Genomic DNA, 21571 nt, shown 5'->3' on the forward strand with positions numbered 1-21571 from the left:
CCCAGCACTGAAGGTAGCAGTGCAGAAGTAAAGGTGGCAATATCATACCATGCCATGCTTATTTCTGCGCTGCTGCTGGCAGCAGCTCTGCCTTCAGAGCTGGGCTCCCAGCCAGCAGCCACCGCTCTTTGGCTGCCCAGTTCTGCAAGCAGCAGTGCAGAAGTAAGGGTGGCAGTACCGCAACCCCTCCTACAATAAGCTTTTGGGGTCATTACCCCTACAATTATAACACCCTGAAATTTCAGATTTAAATACCTGAAATCATGAAATTTACTATTTTAAAAACCCTATGACCGTGAAATTCACCTAAATGAACCATGAATTTGGTGGGGCCCTACTCATAAGTGTTAGTTTTTAAGAACCTGAAAAAGTGTGCCATTCTTGATAGAACTGCTTTGATTGGCTTCTCCCACACAGTAATTAAAACATAAGGGATCAGAGTAATCAGTCCTGGTGTAAAATTCCATTGAAATCATTAAAAGCAGCAAAGAATCCTGTAAAAGCAACAAAGAATCCTGTGGCACCTTATAGACTAACAGACGTTCTGCAGCATGAGCTTTCGTGGGTGAATACCCACTTCTTCAGACTTGCATCTGAAGAAGTGGGTATTCACCCACGAAAGCTCATGCTGCAGAACGTCTGTTAGTCTATAAGGTGCCACAGGATTCTTTGCTGCTTTTACAGATCCAGACTAACACGGCCCCCCCTTCTGATAAAGAATCCTTCTTATAGACTAACACGAAACAGGCAGCATGAGCTGGAGTGGTGAATACCTACTTCATCGGATGCAAGTCACTCATGCTGCAAAACGTCTGTTAGTCTATAAGGTGCCACAGGATTCTTTGCTGCTTTTACAGATCCAGACTAACACAGCTACCCCTCTGATAATTGAAATCATTGGCGTTCCATCAGACTTCAGTTTGATCCAGCATCTTGTAGATCAGATTTCTTTTTCAGTCCTTAGTCTCATCTCACTTAGCCTTGTGCAAAACAAACAGAAGTACACTAGCGTGAGATAAGAGTCAGGATCTTTCCTTAGCTACACAAAAGACAGAAGGACCTCATCATGATCCCAGAGCAAGGAAGTAATCAGCACAACTAGAATAGACGGGACTTGCAGCTCATCATTTAGCATAATCTTTCAAAAACCCTGGATAATTAAATCATATGCTACCACCTGCTGGTAGAATCTCTCACTGCAAGAGAAATACATATCCAGCAAAATTAATTTTTTCTTTTTTTTTTAAACAATAAATTAAACTCTGAAAAAGAAATGCCCACAGTCAGTAAGAAAGGAAGATGCAGTTTCTATAGTGCATGTGATCAACAGACTAAGATGACAAACAGTGTTTCTCAACCATGGGGGTACAGAGGTCTTTCAGGGGATACATCAAGTCATCTAAATATTTGCCTCGTTTTACAACAGGCTACAGGAAAAGCATTGGAGTACAGGCTAGAATTTCATACAGTCAGCTTGGTTATACTGGTCTATATAGCTATATACTGAAATGTAAGTACAATTTTTATATTCCAATTGATTTATAATGATATGGTAACAATGAGAAAGTCAGCAATGGCAGTAATAGTGTCCTGTGACACTTCTGTATGTGTCTGATTTTGTAAGCAGGTAGCTTTTAAGTGAGGTGAAACTTGGAGTATGCAAGACAAATCAAGACCCCTGGAAGGGGCACAGTAGTCTGGAAAGGTTGAGCCACTGGTCTAGCAGATCACCACCATTCATTCCCTGACTGCCCCAGACTTTTTGGCTGATCTTAGGTGAGTTATTTAACCCCTTTAACCATTCCACCACTTTTGAAATAGGACTAGTGATGCTTACCCACCTTTGTAAATTGTGGGGACATGAAAGTGAGAATACATTGTACATGTGGGAAAAACACCTATTATTCGTGGTTTACAAATACTAACCATTCCTCAACTAGGCAAGCAGTTCTGCTTCCAGAAACACTTCCAAAGGCAATTCATGCAAGGAGTTGGATTTAATATAGTGGCTAGCGTGCAGGTTTACGAATAGCAACTAGATGCAGTCTTTCAAGTTTCTTAGTCAGGTTAATGCTTTTCTCTAAAGTCCAGCTCCGGCTAGCCGAGGGGATGGGCGCACATGCAAGTTCAGAAAACTTGCATGCTATTGAATATGGCGCTCTTCTGGACAATCTGCAAAGATTAGATTTCACTCAGGGAGATAGCTAGCTAAACCTTCTGAGCGCCGCCACGGCTTTTCAGCACCTCTCTTCCCATTTTCTACAGCCTGCTTTAGAACTGAAAGATTTTACAAAACCTTCTAAAGCAGCTCCATACTAAGGCATTGTGCTGGGTGCTGTAATCCAACATGTTAGTTGCTGAATCTTGTTTCAGAAATTAAATGCATCTCTAGCCTGCAGCAACTAGCTAGTAGAACTGCAGCCAGAGATTATGGAAATCTTATGTTAGGCAGAGTTAAATGGGGACTATTACCAAAGCAAAACTACCTAGACATGCAATTTGATTTAGTATTTTACAGCTTTCAAGATCCTCTTCATGTTACCTCATTTTAGCTTTTTCATGTTGTATTGTGACATTTCAATTTCTGACTATAGATGCATCTGATATAGGATTATAACTTCAAAGCAGTATCAGCTAATGAGGATGAGACAGATTCAAACAAAGCTTCCACAGAAAATTACTTCCACAGTTGCTTTTGCAGTCTCTTCACTTTTCATCAGTACAAAAGTTATTTTTTAAAAAATGCAACCAATGCTGCTTCTTCCCTTAGAATCACACCAGTGCTTGTGTATATGGTAACTTCAAACACTACAAGTCTGCTTTCAAGTTTTCCATCTGTGGAAGGCTGGCTGACCACATGGGGCTGCTCTCCCTTACTTTTACATGCTAAATCACATTAAAGAAAGCTGTAATTGCCACCTGGGTTTTATTTGATCATGAATAGGAAGGAAGCCCATATTAGAATGTAGTCCATAGTAGGCAAGTCTGGAAACCGCTGCTCTAAAAGAAACTTATGTACAGTAAAATCTGTCCTGGGACAGTGCTCCTGGTGCCACCTACTTACATACATGCCCTTCCCTTCCATCTGGTGCAGGGGCTATTAATGTGAAGGAACAGATGCTCTAGGCCTGGTGTCAATAGTATTGGATCATGAAATAAACTGAATATACTCTAATACATAAGACAGCCTTAGCCTAAACTGAGAAGTCATCCAGAGACATTAAAATCTTCCATTTCAGAAGTTTCCAAAGTAGGATCAAATCAATGAGGTGCTTGTATGAGGTTAAAGGAAGCACACCTACTGCAGATAGACTATTGGATAGAGCTATACACATGTTAATGGCTGATTTTTGTAATTAGACTTGGGCTCCATAAGTCACCAACAAAAGAAAATAAATGAATTAGTGAGCTTAAAACCAGAGTGAACCTCATTCGAGGGAATACCTACCACCACAGCCTTGATGTTACATCTACATTTCAACTATTTCCTGTCTGGATGGCAACACCACAAAGCAAAGAATTAAAGAAAACTATAGTATATCTTAAGGTGATCCCAAGAGCTTTATGAACACCAAGCTGTAAGATTGAGAGCTCGCAATGGGAACTGCACCCATCACCACTAAATAGCACAAACAGGTATCCCATGCTTACAAAAAAATAACCTGAGAATTTTTTAGGAATACGTTAATGTCTTCCAATTTTCTTTCAGGAAACATTTTAACACCAGAACCATTATTTTGCATTTATCAGTCTACTGCTACTCTTATGTTATTTAACTCAAGCACTATGAATAAGGTTAGTTTTCCATCTTAGGCTCAGTTAAGGATTCTGCAGTGGAAGACTTCCATCTGATCCAGTTATTTTTAATACAGTGATTGCACTGATGCCCAGGACACAAAGATAAGGAAATCTGCAAGTTGTATACTTGATTATACTAAGGAAAACTATATATTTAATGATTAAAATGTAAAGATATTTGTTCTATTCCAACAAGTCTAAGGGCTTGTCTACACTACAGGACTATTTCGAATCTACTTAAGTCGAATTTGTGGATTCGACCTTAATAATTCGAATTTGTGTATCCATACTAAATACACAAATTCGAACTTCTGAGTCCACATTCACGGGCCAGCTTCGACTTTGGAACGGTGCACTGTGGGAAGCTATCCCGCACTCCCCGCTGCCCATTGGTTGTAGGATTTCCCCCAATGCATGCTGGGGAAAAATGTGTCGCCATTGAACCGTCAATCCCGCCTCCTCTCCTTTGCGCCGGAAATCTGTTCGCCCTTATCTGGTCGGGTTACAGCGCGGACGCCACAGCACTGCGAGCATGGAGCCCGCGATCATCGCTGCACTTATGGCCGTTGTCAACTCCTCGCGCGTTATCGTCCCCTCTTCCACAGTCAGCACAGTCAGATGCTGAGAAACCGGCGAGGAGGCTCCGCAGCACGGTGAGAGAGTGGCGCAGACCTCTCACAAAGCAGACGCCGGGCAGTGGAGATCATGGTGGCAATGGGTCAAGTTCATGGTGTGGAACGGCGATTCTGGGCCCGGAAACAAGCACAGACTGGTGGACATAGTGCTGCAGGTCTGGGATGACACAGAGTGGCGGCTGCGAACTTCAGGATGTGTAGGACACTTTCTTTTGAACTGTGTGACTCTGTCCCCCCCCTGAGGCGCGCCAGGACAACAGATGCGAGCAGCCCTGACTGTGCAAGCGAGTGGCCATAGCCCTCTGGAAACTTGCCACGCCAGACAGCTACCGGTCAGTAGCGAACCACTTTGGCGTGGGCAAATCTACGTGGGGATTGCTGTCATTCAAGTAGCCCACGCTGCTGAGCAACTGCTCTCAAAGGTAGTGACTGTCGAAATGTCCAGTCATCATCAGATGCTTCGCACACATGGGATTCCCAAAAACTGGGGTGGGGCTATGGACTCACATCCCTATCCTGGCACCAGCCCACACCAGCAGCGAGCAACATATTAAAAAAGGGCTTGCTTTTGGTGGTGCTGCAAGCTGGTGGACCATAGGGGACGTTTACCAACATCAACGCGGGTGGGGCGGCAAGGTTCATGGCGCGCAGGTGGGTTTGCAGGAAGGGGCGAGGGTGCCGTCCTTGGATAGGGGTTACCATGGCTGTGGGTTTGGGCGTTGGAAGGGTGAGGGGTGGGGAAGGGTGAGTATCTGCCCCTGGATGAGTCTCTTTTTTGGGCTCGGGGCACCGGGAGGAGATCGACTCGGTCCAAAAAATGCATGTGAAGAGCCTGCCTTTACATTTCGGGGATGGGCACAGGACCCCTACACATCAAGGAAAGACTGGGGGCAGCATACACCACACACACACTCCCTCTGGCCTAGTGACTGCCCAGTGTGTGTGCCCTGCAGTTGACCTGCCCCCAGTCTGTCCTGGTAATGTGGGCTATGCACTGTAATGTAAAAATCCCCCCCCCACTTCTGACTTCTGACATGAGAGAAACAGAGACAGATAGTAACAGCTTTTTTAATGTTATACACAGTGGGGGGGTGGGTGGTGATTTGGGGGGGGATGTGGGGATGTGGAAGAAGGAGGAAGAACTTCCTACAAAGAGGTGTGTCTTGTCTTGTACATGCATGCTCTGCTGCTCTGCTGTTGTGCAGTCCCTCCTTCTTCCTTCCCTCTTCCCCTCCTTCTTGTCACTTTGGGTGACAGGTTGCAGGCACTGCTGGCGATGTGCTGCCTGCCTGCTCTCCTCCTGCCTGTCCTCTCTGCCTGCTTCTGTCGCGTGGCGCACATGAGACCAAGCGTGTGAGTTGCTCCTCCTGAGTCTGCTGCGCCCCGCCTTCCCGCCCCCTGCGTGTTCCCTGCGCCACCGCTCCATGCGCCTGATGTGCGTCTCTGCTCTGCTCTCCTCTCTGCTCTGCGCCTCTGCTCTGCTGCCCGCCGCTTCCTGCTGGTGTTCTTCATCAGTTCTTTCTTCGTCCCGTCCTTTTCTTTTTTGGGCTAATCTGGGGCAGGCGGTGAATGGCGTGGGATGTGTGTGCAGAAAAAAAAGTAAAGCTGTGTGATCAACAAAAAAATGGTAAAATACAGTACAGTCAGTCATTTTCAGTTAAGAACCAACAGTAGGGAAAGAACTCTCAGGGAGATCTCGGAACTAAGTCAAGTCTCAGAGATCAGAATACGCTCTCATTGGCGCGCGATTGCACTGGATAGCGCATGCGAGGAGAGACAGCTGCATCCTCTTGCACAAAGTCCTGGTAAGCTTTACAGTACAGACTGCTTATCAGATAGTGCTTAGCTGTGCTCTCCTGCTGGGCAATGTGCAAAAAGAGAAAGATGAGCGTTATGCGCATCTCCCGCCAGTGAGCGAAAGACCCTGTATGGTTTTCTCTGAGGCCTGCAACACGTGGCTGTTTAAGCGAGGTCATTCTTATGCAAAAAAAAAACTCTGTTGTTGAGAGTCTTTCTTTGCAAAGTAAAAAGTCTACCATGCACACAAGTAACAGTACACTAATTCCACTATAGATGCAGCACACTTCCACACCGACATCACCCTGAGGCGTCAGGCGCACACAGAGAGAGCGGATATGTAAATAGAGCCCTGCACAGACAGGACTGCCATGCTGCTGCTGCGTGGGCGAGGCTCCCCCTGGCATGGATGAGGATGGCATGAAGAGAGTGCTTCAATTCCAACAAGCACCTCCAAACACTCTCCTCTTGCTTCTTTTTCTGAGGCTTTTCTTTTCCTTTTGAGCTTTTGAGATATCCATGCTCCCCTGCTGTTTGTTGCTGTTTGCTTTGTGTGTAGACCTTTTTTTTGTTTTTTTTTTTATTTTTTTATTTTTATATTTTTCTTTTTTTTTAAATATAATAAATTTAAAATAATAAATGTTTCCCTCACTGCTTGCCTTTCCTGCCTGATCCTTCCCCCCTGATTCCGAGCGGGGTGGTTGGTTGGGGGGGTGGGGATGAGGGGATGGTGATGAGGTGATAGAGGCTGTCAGGGAAAGCGGGAGTGGGTTCGATGTCGCCTGCGCCGTCCTCTAAAGACCCTTCCTCATCTTCCCCATCGGCGAACAGGGGGGGAACTGTCCCCACACACATTCCGCCCTCGGGTCCCCACACCCACTGGTGGGGGCACTGGTGCACCCCCACCCTAGAATGGCATGCAGTGCCTCGTATGCATGTCTGGGGGTTGGCTCGGAGGGCGCCGCTTCGCTCTCTTTTTTTTTTTTTTGTCTTAGGTCCTTCACTTCTCACACTCACGCGCATCGCATCCCGTATCCGTATCATTTCTTTGTCTTTTAGAGACCTTCTCGAAGGTCTTCGTTCCGCTTGTTGGAGCGCAGCTCCGAGAGCAGACTCTCCCCACACAGCGATCAGATCCTGGACTTCCCGGTCAGTCCATGCTGGGGACCTCTTTCTATTCTGGGATTGCCGGACTCCTCTGCTGGAGAGCTCTGCATCGTTGCAGGTGCTGCGGAGCTCGCCCCGATGTGCAACCAGAACGTCAGATTCAAACCGCCCAGACAGGAAAATGAATTCAAATTTTCGCGGGTCATTTCCTGTGTGGCTGGCCAGAGAATCCAAGCTCGGACTGCTGTCCAGAGCGTCAACAGAGTGGTGCACTGTGGGATAGCTCCCGGAGCTGCTAAGTTCGATTAGCATCACACCAAGCCCTTCGAGCGCAAGTGCGCGTTACTCCACCTGCCGGGGTGGAGTACCAAATTCGAACTAAAGAGCCCTCTAGTTCGAATTAAATGGCTTCCTGGTGTGGACGGTTGAGCGGTTAGTTCGAATTAACGCTGATAAATTCGAATTAAAGTCCTAGTGTAGACCAGGCCTAAGTGTAAGACCTGGTCTACACTAGAAAATTAGGTCTATTTAACTACACCAGGCTGGGGTGTGAAAAATGCACACCCAAGTGGTGCTGTTAAATCGACCTAAATCCCTGTGTAGACAGTGTTGTTAGCCAATGCACACACGGTACCAATCCCTGACAAAGTTGCCCTGACCTATTAAGCCGTTTTGAATTTTTTGAGTTAGTAATTTGTTTTATGAACTAAAGTAGTAAATGAGATTGATTTGTCTCAAAATCATGTTTCTTTATAAGCCTTCTTTTTTAGAAAATTAACAGCACCTGTGCTGTTCCCTTTAATTGCTTAGAAGAATGTATAGCTGTGAAATTGTTTAAACTTCCTCTACTTAGCTGTTCTTTGTGTGAATGAGGTACGCAAGGATGTGAGTAGATTAGTCTAATCACAAGACACCAGTGTCATCCTGTCCTGATGGCCGGAGTGCAGATTAACGACCTTGAAGTGCAAGGCATCTGCCCCAAACTAAGAACAAAGTATAAGGTAAGGAGCAGCTGTGTAAACACCCAGCAAGTAGTTTGTGATTGAGGATCCAAACATCACTGATGAAATATGACTAAGAACAGCAGATTTGCAATTAACGGATCCCTGCGGACACAGCAAAATCCATAGACTTACATGAAAGACAACTACTATAATAGTGGGCGAGAGCCAGGAGGCTTTGGATCACTCTGCAACAACGGAGAATCGGACGCGTTCGACAGAGGCCCAGATTCCCCTACTTGTGTTCAGTCTAGCTGGCCACTAGGCTGACTCGAGCTACAATAAGGACTGGTAACTATAACACCAGATGCAAAACCTTCGTGGGTGGGTGTGCTTGTTTGAATATATGCATATACTTACTGATTTTTAATACTTGTTTAGCATTTTAAAATAAACACAGTGTATTGCCTTGTCCCCTGAAAAAGATTCAGTGAGTTTTTATAAGCGTAACAGTGCTAATCAATGGAAGGCTTCTTCCCTCAACCTAGCTACCACCTCTTGTACGCCAATGAGAGAACCCCTCATATCAGCATAAGTAATGTCTACCTTGAAGTGCTACGGCTGTGCAGCTGTGCTACAAGCAAACTTGCTTCACGTTCTCTGGTACTGTTTGAAATGAGCTCAACAGTCTCTCTTCTCCTGTTACAGCATTAAAAAAAAAATCCACTGTATCTTGGGGGTACTTGGACTTTGAAGAATGTGACCGATAACTCGATACTAATCCAATTTTTGTTGCTGCCTGCTGTTTATTTGAGATCTCAGAGTTTTTTACCATTCTGGAATGGGTTCAACAGTCCCAGAACCTCACAACTCTAAATTTGAACAGCTACATTGAGAAGGCATATACATTTGCATTTTTTTAAACAAGCTTTAACAAAAAGATTAATTGGAAAACCTAGGAAAAAATAGATTAGTTGTCCACTGTACTTATTTCCTGGACTAGTAGAAACTTCTATAAGATTAGGATTTATATTTCAAAGCACAGAAGCTACTTTGTTATTCCCTTGAAACTGTCTTCATAGCAACCTGCAAACCATCTTTCATTAACTATCCTTAAGGTCAAACAATCCACATTAACAACCCTAGACACTAAATATTCATACCTCCCAATAAGAGGTGGTCCCAGTGATAGGCTATAATACTGTGCAGTTCAACATTCCAGAACTTACACAGAGGATTTGGGGGCATTTTGGAGTAATTGGCTATAACTTGTTTCTTGTTGAACTGGAATTAACAGCTTTGTAGAATTAGAAAATTGTAAGCAGAGCAGAATAGATGCCAAATCTAGAACTGGCTCAATTACAATACGTTTTTCATGTTTTACAGTGTGTGGCGTATACCATTAGGTCTTAAGTGTTATTACATATTGCAGTGAATCAGTAAGTGTTCCCAAAGGAAGCGTTCCAAACCATTAATACTGAATGCAAACAGAGTCCATTTGAACAATTTATTAGTATGCCTCTTTTACAAGTTTTAGAAAAAGAATCCCAGGATTTTGCCTCCTGTGTGTTTTCGCCTTGCTTCCTCATGGTCCATGATGCCAGCGGAAGTTGTCAGCACTATGTACCTATTAAGTAAAAAGTATTTTCAGTAGCATATTATGGTAGATTTCCCTACCACTCATACAGTTAGAAAAACCGTCCAATCTCATTTTTGTAGTGCGTCTGTTTCTTTAGCCAAGGAAATGTGACAACTTAGACTACAACAGTCCTAATGTAAAATAGTTACACAAACCCTACAAATATGCTATTTTAAAATGCGTGAGAATTTAAAATTGTACTAATGGCAAATTTAAATTTGAAGATATGCTCTTTAAAGCAGACTTCCTGGCTTCCCCACAAACCTTATCTACACTAGGAATTTTCATTTGACATTCCTGTTACATCACAGAAATGAACCAGTGTTACCAGGGGTCATGAGTCCCAACTTTGCAGCTGGACCATGTCACCATTTTCAAACCCATGTCAATTACCTGCTCATAACAAGTGTATAGCTGGCATTATGCCAGATTGCTAACTGAAAACGTCATATGGTGTAGAACTCAAAGTTGCTCAGGTTGATGTTGCTAATACTTGAATATTAGTACTCAGCTGCAGACAGCCAGGGTAACTTTAGTTATTTCTAACACCTATCTATGGTAATTAGCATGCTTTCCGGACAAAAGTTGACTGTTAAGATTAACCTCACAAGAGGTTCTATTTAATTTGCACAAAATATGCTGAAGTATATGTACTAGAATACTAGAGCAATGTTTAGCTATAGTTAACTGTTTATAGTAACTGTACATTTAGCAATGAATCTTTCCTTGCTTTGGTGTGTCTGTTCACTTATTCACAAGATTCAGTGTCAGTGGGATTCTACTATATTGATTTAATGTAACAGCCAAGGCCTCTATTAAAAGAAAGTCCTTAGTTTGACATCTAGAGATTTAAAAAAAAGACCTCAGTCACTTCTGATACTACACCTATACCCAAGTACCTGTTAATTTGTATTTTTATTACAACTTTCTTTTCAAGTGTTTCTACAGAATTAAGACCAACATTTGGAGGGAGAAGAGTGAGAATGATGTAGATGAAATTGACTATACGAAGTCTCGTCAGATGCACAAACTGAAAAACGGAGATGACTGTCTCTTGGTGCTAATTTTTAGCAGTAGTTAAATGCTTATATAAAAACTGATTTTTAAGTGTGTCCCCCCTTTCTGAAGAAGTGATCAGAACAGAGATCTTCAAAACAATGCTAGTTTCATTTATGAAATTATCTTAAGAGGTTTTCTTTTGCACCAACTACTTTCACTTAGGAGAACTGCTATGAATTGTTATATTTGTGAATTTCAACAATTTAACTCTGCATATCTGGCACTTACCCAAACTGACGTGAAGGCAAAAGGTTGTTCTGCCACTTTTCCAGGTCCTTCAACTGAACATCAAATCTGGGACTGATCACACCACACTATAAAACAAAACCCCAACAGAAGCTGAAGAACTTTGATACAGGAGGACTACTACATATATTTCTTCCTTTGTTGTATTGTAGCCCCATTGGGTCCCAGGTTATGAGAGACAAAGTGAGTGAGGTAATGTTTTATTGGACCAACCTCTGTTGACGAGACAAAAGCTTTCAAAGCTACATGGAGCTCTTCTTCATGTCTGGGAAAGAAAATTGTTGTAATAAGTCATAAAACCATCTATAACCCATTAACACGCACTCCCCTTTTCATCCTATGACTGCAGAGGTGTTAACAGGTCATTCTCCCTTGAATGGTCCATTACAATCTGTTCCCCCATGCATTTTACTATGAATACCTTTCTCAGACCTGAAGAAGAGCTCTGTGTGGCTCGAAAACTTGTCTCTCTCACCAACAGAAGTTGATACAATAAAAAAATAATACCTTGCCTACCTTGTCTCTCTAGACAAGTCGCAGCATTTAAAGGCATTCAGCGCTATGTCTCTCTTTACATCATTGATCAGAAGAGGATTAGTAGTGCCAATCAAGTATCCAACTTGTATGAAAGGGAAAGATCAAAGTGTCCAAGAATGGCACTCCATTACTGCATCAACTTCATCCGCAGTGCATACTCAGGTTGTCAGCTGGACTAAGCAAAGGATCTAACTATTCAGTCCTGAGCTGCTTTGATACAATTTTTAGATAATGTTTTCACTACTACCTTCTTCCTTTCAACTAGGTAGGTTGAAACTACATTACGGCTGGGGCTACAAACTCAGAAGGCAATGCCATTTTGTGGTCAGTTCAGTTCTTGGAGAGCATACGAGCATGCTGTATACTACTTTAAAGAAAGCATTAACTCCTGAGCTGAACTGAATATGTACAAAGTTAGCTACCTGGACACAAACTTTTCGGTTTTATGTATGTTGGAGAAATTAAAAATCATGCCTAGAAACTCACCACTTAAGAAATATTCAAGTTAATTATACTAATCTTATGCAAATGATTAAAAACCAGAAGCATACAGCGTAGTTAGAACTGCCAATATAGAGTATATCTTAGGTCAATATCATAAGTGTTGAAGTGCCAATAATGGGCAATGCTAATAATCTGGCGCCTAAAATGGAGCAGATAGCAACTTTCATTTTCACCATTTAATTGGTATTTACATTTATTTTAACAAGTCTTTGCCACTTACGCCTGCACAAAAAGTATGCTGTTGTTGCATTGTTCAATGTTTGACTGGCCCAAGTAACAGAGCTGCTTTAGAAAAACATATTTGGTTGTGCCAAACATCACTCAAAAAACAATTGCCAAGTAGCTCAGTGACAGCAAACACCCCTATCCTAAAATACAACAGACTCCAAATTGTTATAAAGTTCCATCTGGTCAAATTATGAGACTCTACTACTGCACTTTTAGAATCCTCAGCCTGCTCCAGACAAGTAACTTCCAGTTTAAAGACATGTTTATTTGAACAGACTTCTGTTATTTATGGAAGCGAGCCAAAATATGCTCGTGAAGGGTCAACTTTCTCTGCTACCAATTGAGAATGCTGACATACCAGATGGGCAGTGTTTTCATTTAAACTATTTCAGTGAGAAATGGTTTTGAACCAATGGAGGAATCTGTTATAATAGATCATGATGGTAACTGTCAAGTTATATAGCCCACAGGATTTCCAGACAGTTAAAGAAATCTTCTTGACAACACAAAAACACTACATGAATATTTAGGAAGAAGTTATGCAGTGCACTGACATATCTACAAGATGCACAGCTCAATAGCTCACAGCAGACAAAATCCAGTTAGTAGCAGAAAGGCTCGCTCGGCTTCTACGATTTTCTCTAGTCATTTACTAGTACACCTCTACCCTGATAGAACATGGTCCTCAGGAGCCAAAAAAACTCACTGTGTTATAGGTGTGACCACGTTATATCAGGGTAGGGAGAGGAACCGCGTTCCCCGGCAGTCGTTTGGCCTGGCAAGCCTGGAAAAGGGGAGCGGGGGGGGGGGAAGGAAAGAGAAGAAGCGGAGCGGCAGCGGCGCACTCAGGGGAGGAGGCAGAGATGAGCTGGAGTGGGGAGCGGTTCCTCTGCACTCCCCATTACTTGCTGCAGCCCTCCCCGCCCCAGCTCATCTCCGCTCCGCCTCCTCCCATGAGCACGCTGCAGCTCCACTGCTCCCTCCCAGGCTTGCCGTGCCAAACAGCGGGCGGTTTCAGAGGAACCACTTGCGGTAACACAAATTCGGATATAAGGAGGTAAAGCAACCCAGTACCCCAGAGCGCTGCTTTACCACATTATATCTGAATTTGCGTTATATTGGACCGCATTATATCGGGGTAGAGGTGTATTATGCATCACCTGGATACAAGTTTGCATTTCTTAAACATTTTCCAAACAAATCCGTTCCAACTGAAGTCAGTTTAAATGCTTAAATATTCAATTTCTAGCTCACTGATTATGAAATAATTAAATTGTTGTTTGAAATTATAATATCAGACTACACAAATATAGACAGGGTGTATGGGTGGACAATGAGTACTTACTAGAAAGCTCCTAAGGAAAAAGCAGAGAAAGTGGTGCTGGCAAGCAGAGTTCCCTATACATATTCCCACACAAGCTTCATTTACTTTGTTATGGTTGCTCAAGAACATTTTTATTCAGCACAATCATTAAAAAAGCTTCCACTTAAGCCACATGCCCTTATCAAATCATCTATCATTATACAACCACATTCAAAGAATTCCTTCAAAAGATTAATATAAATGCATATGAAGAGTGTATATTTCTTAGAATTACAGCTTTCTAGAAAGAAAAAAAGAATTCAGCACTAAATCAAACCCTACCTTGTTCAGTCTGCCTGTCAGATTAACAACAATTTTCCCAGCTCTGTGATCATCAATGATCTCAAATTCACCAATGTAACCTGTGAACAATTAAATCAAGCAGAACCTTTATTATCCAAATTAGTGCACGGTCTCAAATGCAGACAAGTCAAAAACTTAACATTTAGGCCATGTCTACATGAGAGAGCTACAGTGGTTTAACTTTAAATCAGTTCATATACCAGTTTTATTAAACTGATGCCAAGCTTTTTTGGGCACCTACTTTGGTTTAAGACGGACTTATTTTGGTTTCGCTTAAGAGTCCTAATCAACTTAAGCTAAACCAAATAAGCATCCACACACAGTCTTTTGCCTTGGTGTCACTGAGTTGGGTTAACAATCACCCTTAAAACTATAAGCACTCAACTGTTAAAATAGTGCAACTTTTTCATGTAGACAAGTCATCACATTTCAGCTATTACTGAATACACAACTATTCTCCATATAATGTACTTAAAACAATGGTCTCATATCCAGCAATATTCGAGGCAGCACTAACTTTGTAAGGTTAGTCCTGCATCTCTCCAAGTACTCTTTTCAACTTGGAAGTTTAAGGAGTTGATTAGCTTACTCTACAAAAGAGCAGAGTAACTGATCAGCTCATTTTCCCACAGAGTCAAACTCAATGCAACTTCAGTTCACTTGAAAAGGCAATGCATGTTTTACCTAAGGAATCACTCAGACACTGAACACTGGCCACTGTGGATAGCTTCCAAAAAAAACTGCATTGTTAATTTGATCTTGGCAGCATATCCAAGTTCTTCCAATTCTATCCTTCACTACACACACCAAGCAAAAGACAATAAACAAAGTATTTGCCCTTGCCCACTCCCCACCCCAAAATAATTTTTTTTTTTGCAGTTTGAAACATTGCAAGGGATGCAATACCTCTTTGCTACAGGATGTCAAGTATCAGAGGGGTAGCCGTGCTAGTCTGGATCTGTAAAAAGCGACTAAGACTCCCATGGCACCTTATAGAACAGTGGTTCCCAAACTTGTTCAGCCACTTGTGCAGGGAAAGCCCCTGGTGGGCCCATCTGTGTACCTGCCACGTCCGCAGGTTCGGCCGATCGCGGCTCCCAGTGGCCACGGTTCGCTGCTCCGGGCCAATGGGAGCTGCTGGAAGCGGCGGCCAGTACATCCCTCGGCCCGCGCAGCTTCCATTGGCCTGGAGCAGCGAACCACAGCTATTGGGAGCTGCGATCGGCCGAATCTGCGGATATGGCAGGTACACAAACCAGCCCGGCCCACCAGGGGCTTTCCCTGCACAAGCGGCAGAACAAGTTTAGGAACCACTGTTATAGACTAACAGACGTATTGGAGCATAAGCTTTTGTGGGCGAATACTCACGTTGTCAGATGTCACTACATGCATCTGACGAAGTGAGTATTCACCCACTAAAGCTTATGCTCCAATACGTCTGTTAGTCTATAAGGTGCCACAGGACTCTGTTGCTTTTTGCTACAGGAGATAGTCAAGCTTTACACTATTTTGGTGCCTCTGACACCTTTTATAGAAATAATTAGATATGAATTTTACTTTCTGATGACTTACCATGCTTCATCATCACAGTTAAAAACCGCACGATTACTTTAGAGCACGGTCTAATGAGAACTTGACGTTTTCCACGTTTCTCTGCATTGTTGATGCTCTTAAGGGCATCGGCCAGAACATTCATGCGCACCATGATGCCTGCGTGTGGAACAAAGTTAGTTATGTATGCTAGCTTCTTGCTTTCACATTTAAGCAGGGATACTTTTAGAAAAAGTTAACATTGTTAATTTCAGAATATTTGAACTCAGAACAGCAGATATTACTATTCTGACAAAGCTTCACGATGTTTTATTTGTGCATGTCCACCACAATTCAAACCCATAACTATATTCAACAGTCTACATTTTATGCCACAAAAAGTTTATCCAACATATACAGCATAAAACTTAGTGTTTTACAATAAGATATGTTCAGAGACAAAGACTTACAGTCTAGACTTAAAGCATATTTAAAGATGCTGCAAGACATCCTGACCAGGATTTTTCATAAGTGACCAGAGATTTCAGGTGTTCAACATGAGAAAGACCTAATTTCCAGAGATTAGCTGTACTTTCTGAAATCAGTCACTGAAGCAGTCACTAGTTATTTTTGGACCTACTGGTTAATGGGGGCTAAAATCTCACAGTAGGACCTAGGCCTGTTGAGACTGCACTGGAGTACTGAGCAACATCTTAGACCCTGTTTAAATTACAGAACTGTTATACCATTACAGTGACATGGCTTTGCACTTTGGGGAGGGGGTTACTAAATTACTCTCAACTCTTGATAGTGGGTTTCAAGAATCATTTACCCTGCATTATACCCTGTCCAAAACCTTTTAAGTATTGCCCAATTCACCCATCTTTGGCAGAAATCCAGTTGCACATTGAAGATACTGTGGCACTTGGGCACTCAAGCTTATGTCCTGAGGACTAGGGCAACATATCCCATAGTTAGACAAGGCATTGTACTGTCACCCCATTTGCCATTACACTGTCGGCGCTGGGGCTATACAGTTTTACAATAGACTCCGAGGTGCCTGGAGTCCAGAGGCTGTATCAAGCCACGTTGCCACACGCAATAAACTCTTGCCTGGTGTATTTATCTGCACTGTGCACGGGGCCATTTATTGCTAAACTCAATCAGTACTCAGCGACTTAACAGGAGATAAACTACGGGTTATTTAGCGCGAACTCAGAGAGACTGACTGCTCCCTGCCCAGGCCCACTCTGCGCCCTCCCGCCCCGCATTCTTCCTCCTCTTCCAGGGCCAAGCCTACGTCTGCACCCCCGCGATGCCCCCTCCACCACCGCCTCTGCCAGGCCCAAGCTACCGTCCCACATTCCCCAGCTCCCACCCGGCCCGATCCCACCATCACGCTCCTTGGGCCCAGCCTGCCACCCGAACTCCCCCTCCCCCCACCCACAGCTCCCTCCAGTGAGCGGGACTCCGGCTAGGGAAGCGCCTCCCCCTCCCTATTCGGGGGGCTCCACCGGCGGCCGTGACGGGCGCAAGCGGCTCAAAACAGACTGTGCCGGTTGGGCGGAGCCCGGAGGTGGCGGGAAGGCGGGTGAAGACGCCGGCAGGGCCAGGATGGGGATAGTACACGGCGGATGGCGCCTAGGGCCCAAAGAGGCCCGTAACTCACCGGTGCAGCAAGATGGCGGAAAAAGGAAGAGGCCAGGCGCGTGCAGGGTGTTATGGGAACTCGGGGTGGTGGAAGGAGATCTCAGGGATCTCGCGATATCTGCTCTCCCAGTCAGAGAGAAGCGCTCGTCTGCCTCTCGTGCTGTCATTGGCTGAGAGCGGCGCCCGCCATTTTATTTGCCCCTTCCTCGGACAGGCAGTCGATACTTCCGCCAGGTATCCAATAGCAACCGGAATACTTCCGGTCCGGGAAGGAGGAGGGTGAAGGCAAGTGTGAACGGACAAACCTAATGCCCGCTCACCTTGACGCAGCCGAGTTGACCGCCTTTTGGGAGGGGCTCGCTCCGCAGCCCGGTGGCCCACAGTCCGACGGGAGTTAGCTGGCTCCCGGGGAGTAGTAGGTGAGCTCAGCATCTGGGCGGGGGGTGAGGAAGGGGGCTCAGCGTGAAGGCCTTGGCCCAGGGAAGCAGCGACTCGTCGCAGTGAGGGAAGAGCTCGGAGCTCGCATGCTTGTGGGGAGCCCTGAAACTGAGCCGCTCCCCCAGTCAGGGGTGCCGGAAGTGGGGAGCTTAGTGCCCCCACATGGTGTAGTCCACTAAGCGGGGACCTCCAGGCTAGGAAGCCGTGGGTTGAACTCTGTGACTTGCAGTCAGGGGGACCTGGTAAGAGGGAAGCTAAACACGAGGGGGGTCACGCAATGAGCTCTGTGCCTTCCAGTCGGGGGGCTCTGATGGGAGGAAGTTACCCAAGGGAATCATGGGGTGAGCTTTATGCTTTGCAGTCAGGATGTCCTAGTAGGGGGGAAGCTAGACACCTTAGGGGGTCATGGGGTGAGCGCTGTGCCTCGCACAGTCGGGGGTGGGGGCGCTAGACACCCTAGGAGATCATGAGATGAGGCAAGGCACAGTCAAGGGAGCCAGACACCCTCGGAAGTCATGGGGTGAACTCTGTGCCTTGCCCCATCAAAGGTTTCAGAGAGGAAGCTTGCTGCCTCACACGTTTAGAAACATTCACAAGGGGAGAGCTTGTCAGCCCACACAGTTAGGGAGTCCTAACAGAGAAGTTTAGTAAGTACTTCAGGACCTAGAAGTGGGGAGCTCAGCAACCAGCACAATCAGAAGTGGAACTGGCTGAAGGGGAGCTTTGTGTTGTGCATCTGACAGCATTCCAAAGACATTAGGGAAATGACATCAGATGGTAAAATTGTTAATAATGATGCAGAAAAAGTAGAACTATTCAATAAATATTTCTGGTTTGTATTTGGAAAGAAACAGTATGATGTAATCTTATATGAGGCTGATGAAGTAGGTTCCAGTGCATTAGTAACTGAGGAGGAGGTCGAAGATCATATACTAGGGATAAACATTTTAAAATTAACAATCCTGAATAATTTGTACTCAAAAGTCCTGAAACAGGTGGCTGAGGAGAACTTTGGTCACGGATGCTAATTTTTAATAAAATTTGGAATACCAGGGAAATATCAGAAGACTACTAATGTTGTGCTAGTATTCAAAAAGGGGCACGTGGGATGACCCAGGTAGCTATAGAGCAGTTAGCCTGACATAAATCCTTAGCAAAATAAGATAAAGCATGGGATTACACTGATAAAGAATTAAAGATAGGAATGTAATTCATCCCATGATTTTATGGAAAATAAGTTTTATGACACAAACCCAATTCTGTGAAGATTACACGTTTAGTCGAGAAAGGTAACTGTATATGTATAGACTTTTGAAAGCTGTTTGATTTAGCACAACATAACATTCTGATTTAAAAAATAGCATTAGACAACATCAGTAAAGCACATGTTAAATGGATTGAGAGCTGGCTAATTTATGGATCTCAAAAGGTAGTTGTCAATAGGGAATCATCTTCAAATGAGGATGCTTCTAGCCGGGTTCTGCAGGGATCAGTACCAGGTCCAGTACAGTTCAACATTTTAATCAATTGCCTAAAACTAAATATAAAATTACTACTGATTAAATGAGTGGATGACACAAAGAGTGGTGAAGTGGTAAATAATAATAACAACAAGGCAGTCACACAGAATAATCTGGATTGCTTGGTAAAGTAGGCCCATTCAAACAAAATATTTTAATACATCCATCTAAGTTGTACATCTAGGAACAAGGAATGCAGGCCATTCAGACAAAATGGGGGACTGTATCCTGAAAGGGAGTGACTGAAATGAAATTAAGGGTCCGAGTGTACAAGCAACTGAATATGAGTTTGCAGATCAATGCTGAGGCAAAAAGGGCTAATGCAATCCCTAGAAAACTAAACAGGAGTAGGAAGGTGATTTTATCTCTATTTGGTATTAGTAGGACTGATACTGGGATACAACATACAATTCTGATATCCCACATTTTAAAAAGGATTTTGAAAAATCGGGGAGGGTAAAGAACCACAAAAATTATTCAATGAGAAAATGAATACAGTAAGAGCCTTAAAGAACTCATTCTGTTTAGTTTATCAAAAAGATTGAGAGATTACTTAATTGTAGTGTGTAAGGCCTTCACCAGAAGATATCAGTGGAGAAAAAACAGAGTGCCTCCCTTTCTGTAAGATACACTGTAGTGCAACACACGTTCCTTGGAGCATAAGCTTTTTGAGGCAGGGACTGTCTTTTTGTTCTGTATTTGTACAGTGCCTACCACACTGGGGCAGTATGGTTACACAGATTATACTGGTCTCAATGCAGGGGTAACAATGAAATGAAAATGAAGCAGTGAGACAAAAAGGCATCTTTTAAAAAGTGGACATCAAATCCTAGTGAGGTAAATAGAAAGGAGCATAAACATTGCCAAATTAAGTGTAAAAATGTAATAAGAAAAGCCAAAAAGGAGTTTGAAGAACAGCTAGCCAAAAACTCAAAAGATACTAAAATGTTTTTTCAGTACATCAGAAGTGGGAAGCCTGCTAAACAAGCAGTGGGGCCCCTGGCCGATGGAGATGAAAAAGGAGCACTTAAAGATGATAAAGTCATTGCAGAGAAAAAGATGGTTACTCATCTTTGTAACTGTTGTTCTTCGAGATGTATTGCTCATATCCATTCCAATTAGGTGTGCATGTGCTGCATGCACGATCGTCGGAGAACTTTTACCCTAGCAACACCCGGTGGGATTGGAAGGATCTGCTGCGGTGGTCTGCCAATGTGTTCTGGACCCCTGGGAGGAAAGATGCCACCAGGTGAATGGAGTGGGCTATGCAGAATTCCCACAGTCGAATGGCTTCCTGACAAAGGGGGGAGGACCCAGTGCCACCTTGTTTGTTGATGTAGAACATGGCCGTGGTATTGTCTGTGAAGACTGCTACACAACGACCATGCAGCTGCTCCTGGAAAACTTGACAAGCCAGACGAACAGCCATCAGCTCTCGAACATTGATGTGGAGGGAGAGATCTGACTGGATCCAGAGACGTTGTGTCTGGGTGTCCCCGAGATGGGCGCCCCATCCCAGGGCTGATGTGTCCGTAACAAGGGATAAGGAGGGCTGAGGGATGTGGAATGGAACTCCTTCACACACCAATCGTGGCTCCAGCCACCATTGGAGGGAGGCCAGGACTCTCCGGGAGGGTGACCACCACGTTCAGGTTGTCTTGGGACCAGATGGCATTCATCCAAGAGTTCTGAAAGAACTCAAATGTGAAATTGCAGAACTATTAACTATGATTTGTTACCTGTACTTTAAATCAGCTTCTGTACCCAGTGACTGGAAGATAGCTAATGTAACGCCAATATTTAAAAAGGGCTCTAGAGGTTATCCCGGCAATTACAGACCGGTAAGTCTAACGTCAGTACCGGGCAAATTAGTTGAAACAATTGTAAAGAATAAAATTGTCAGACACACAGAACATAAATTGTTGGGCAAAAGTCAACATGGTTTCTATAAAGGGAAATCATGCCTTACTAATTTATTAAAGTTCTTTGAAGGGGCCAACAAACATGTGGACAAGGGGGATCCAGCGACATAGTGTACTTAGATTTCCAGAAAGCCTTTGACAAGGTCCCTCACCAAAGGCTCTTACGTAAATTAAGTTGTCATGGGATAAGAGGGAACATCCTTTCATGGGCTCAGAACTGGTTAAAAGACAGGGAACAAATGGTAGGAATAAATAGTAAATTTTCAAAATGGAGAGGGGTAACTAGGTGTTCCCCAAGGGTCAGTCCTAGGACCAATCCTATTCAACTTATCATAAATGATCTGGAGAAAGGGG

The 21571-nt window shown here is 43.9% G+C and overlaps 1 protein-coding gene across 1 annotated transcript; it reads right to left on the reverse strand.

The window, feature by feature from the left end:
• Positions 1-9766: 9766 nt before the first annotated feature.
• Positions 9767-17504, reverse strand: RPS15A (ribosomal protein S15a). Its single transcript, XM_039491555.1, has 5 exons — positions 17357-17504; positions 15730-15867; positions 14137-14216; positions 11205-11290; positions 9767-9905 (listed from the first exon to the last, which is right to left on the reverse strand). Exons 1-5 carry the CDS (start codon positions 17502-17504, stop codon positions 9812-9814), a joined length of 546 nt encoding a protein of 181 aa, XP_039347489.1. The 3' UTR covers positions 9767-9811.
• Positions 17505-21571: the final 4067 nt, after the last annotated feature.

The sequence above is a fragment of the Mauremys reevesii genome, linkage group 10, assembly GCF_016161935.1.
Source record: "Mauremys reevesii isolate NIE-2019 linkage group 10, ASM1616193v1, whole genome shotgun sequence".
Classification (NCBI taxonomy): Eukaryota; Metazoa; Chordata; order Testudines; family Geoemydidae; genus Mauremys; species Mauremys reevesii.

Coding starts and splice junctions, on each gene's coding strand:
- RPS15A (XM_039491555.1), bottom strand. CDS start 17,504: ATGACAGCACGAGAGGCAGACGAGCGCTTCTCTCTGACTGGGAGAGCA. Junction 14,217..15,729: donor AACTGTGATGATGAAGCATG/GTAAGTCATCAG, acceptor AATTGTTCACAG/GTTACATTGGTGAATTTGAG. Junction 9,906..11,204: donor TTGCCTTCACGTCAGTTTGG/GTAAGTGCCAGA, acceptor TTTACTTAATAG/GTACATAGTGCTGACAACTT.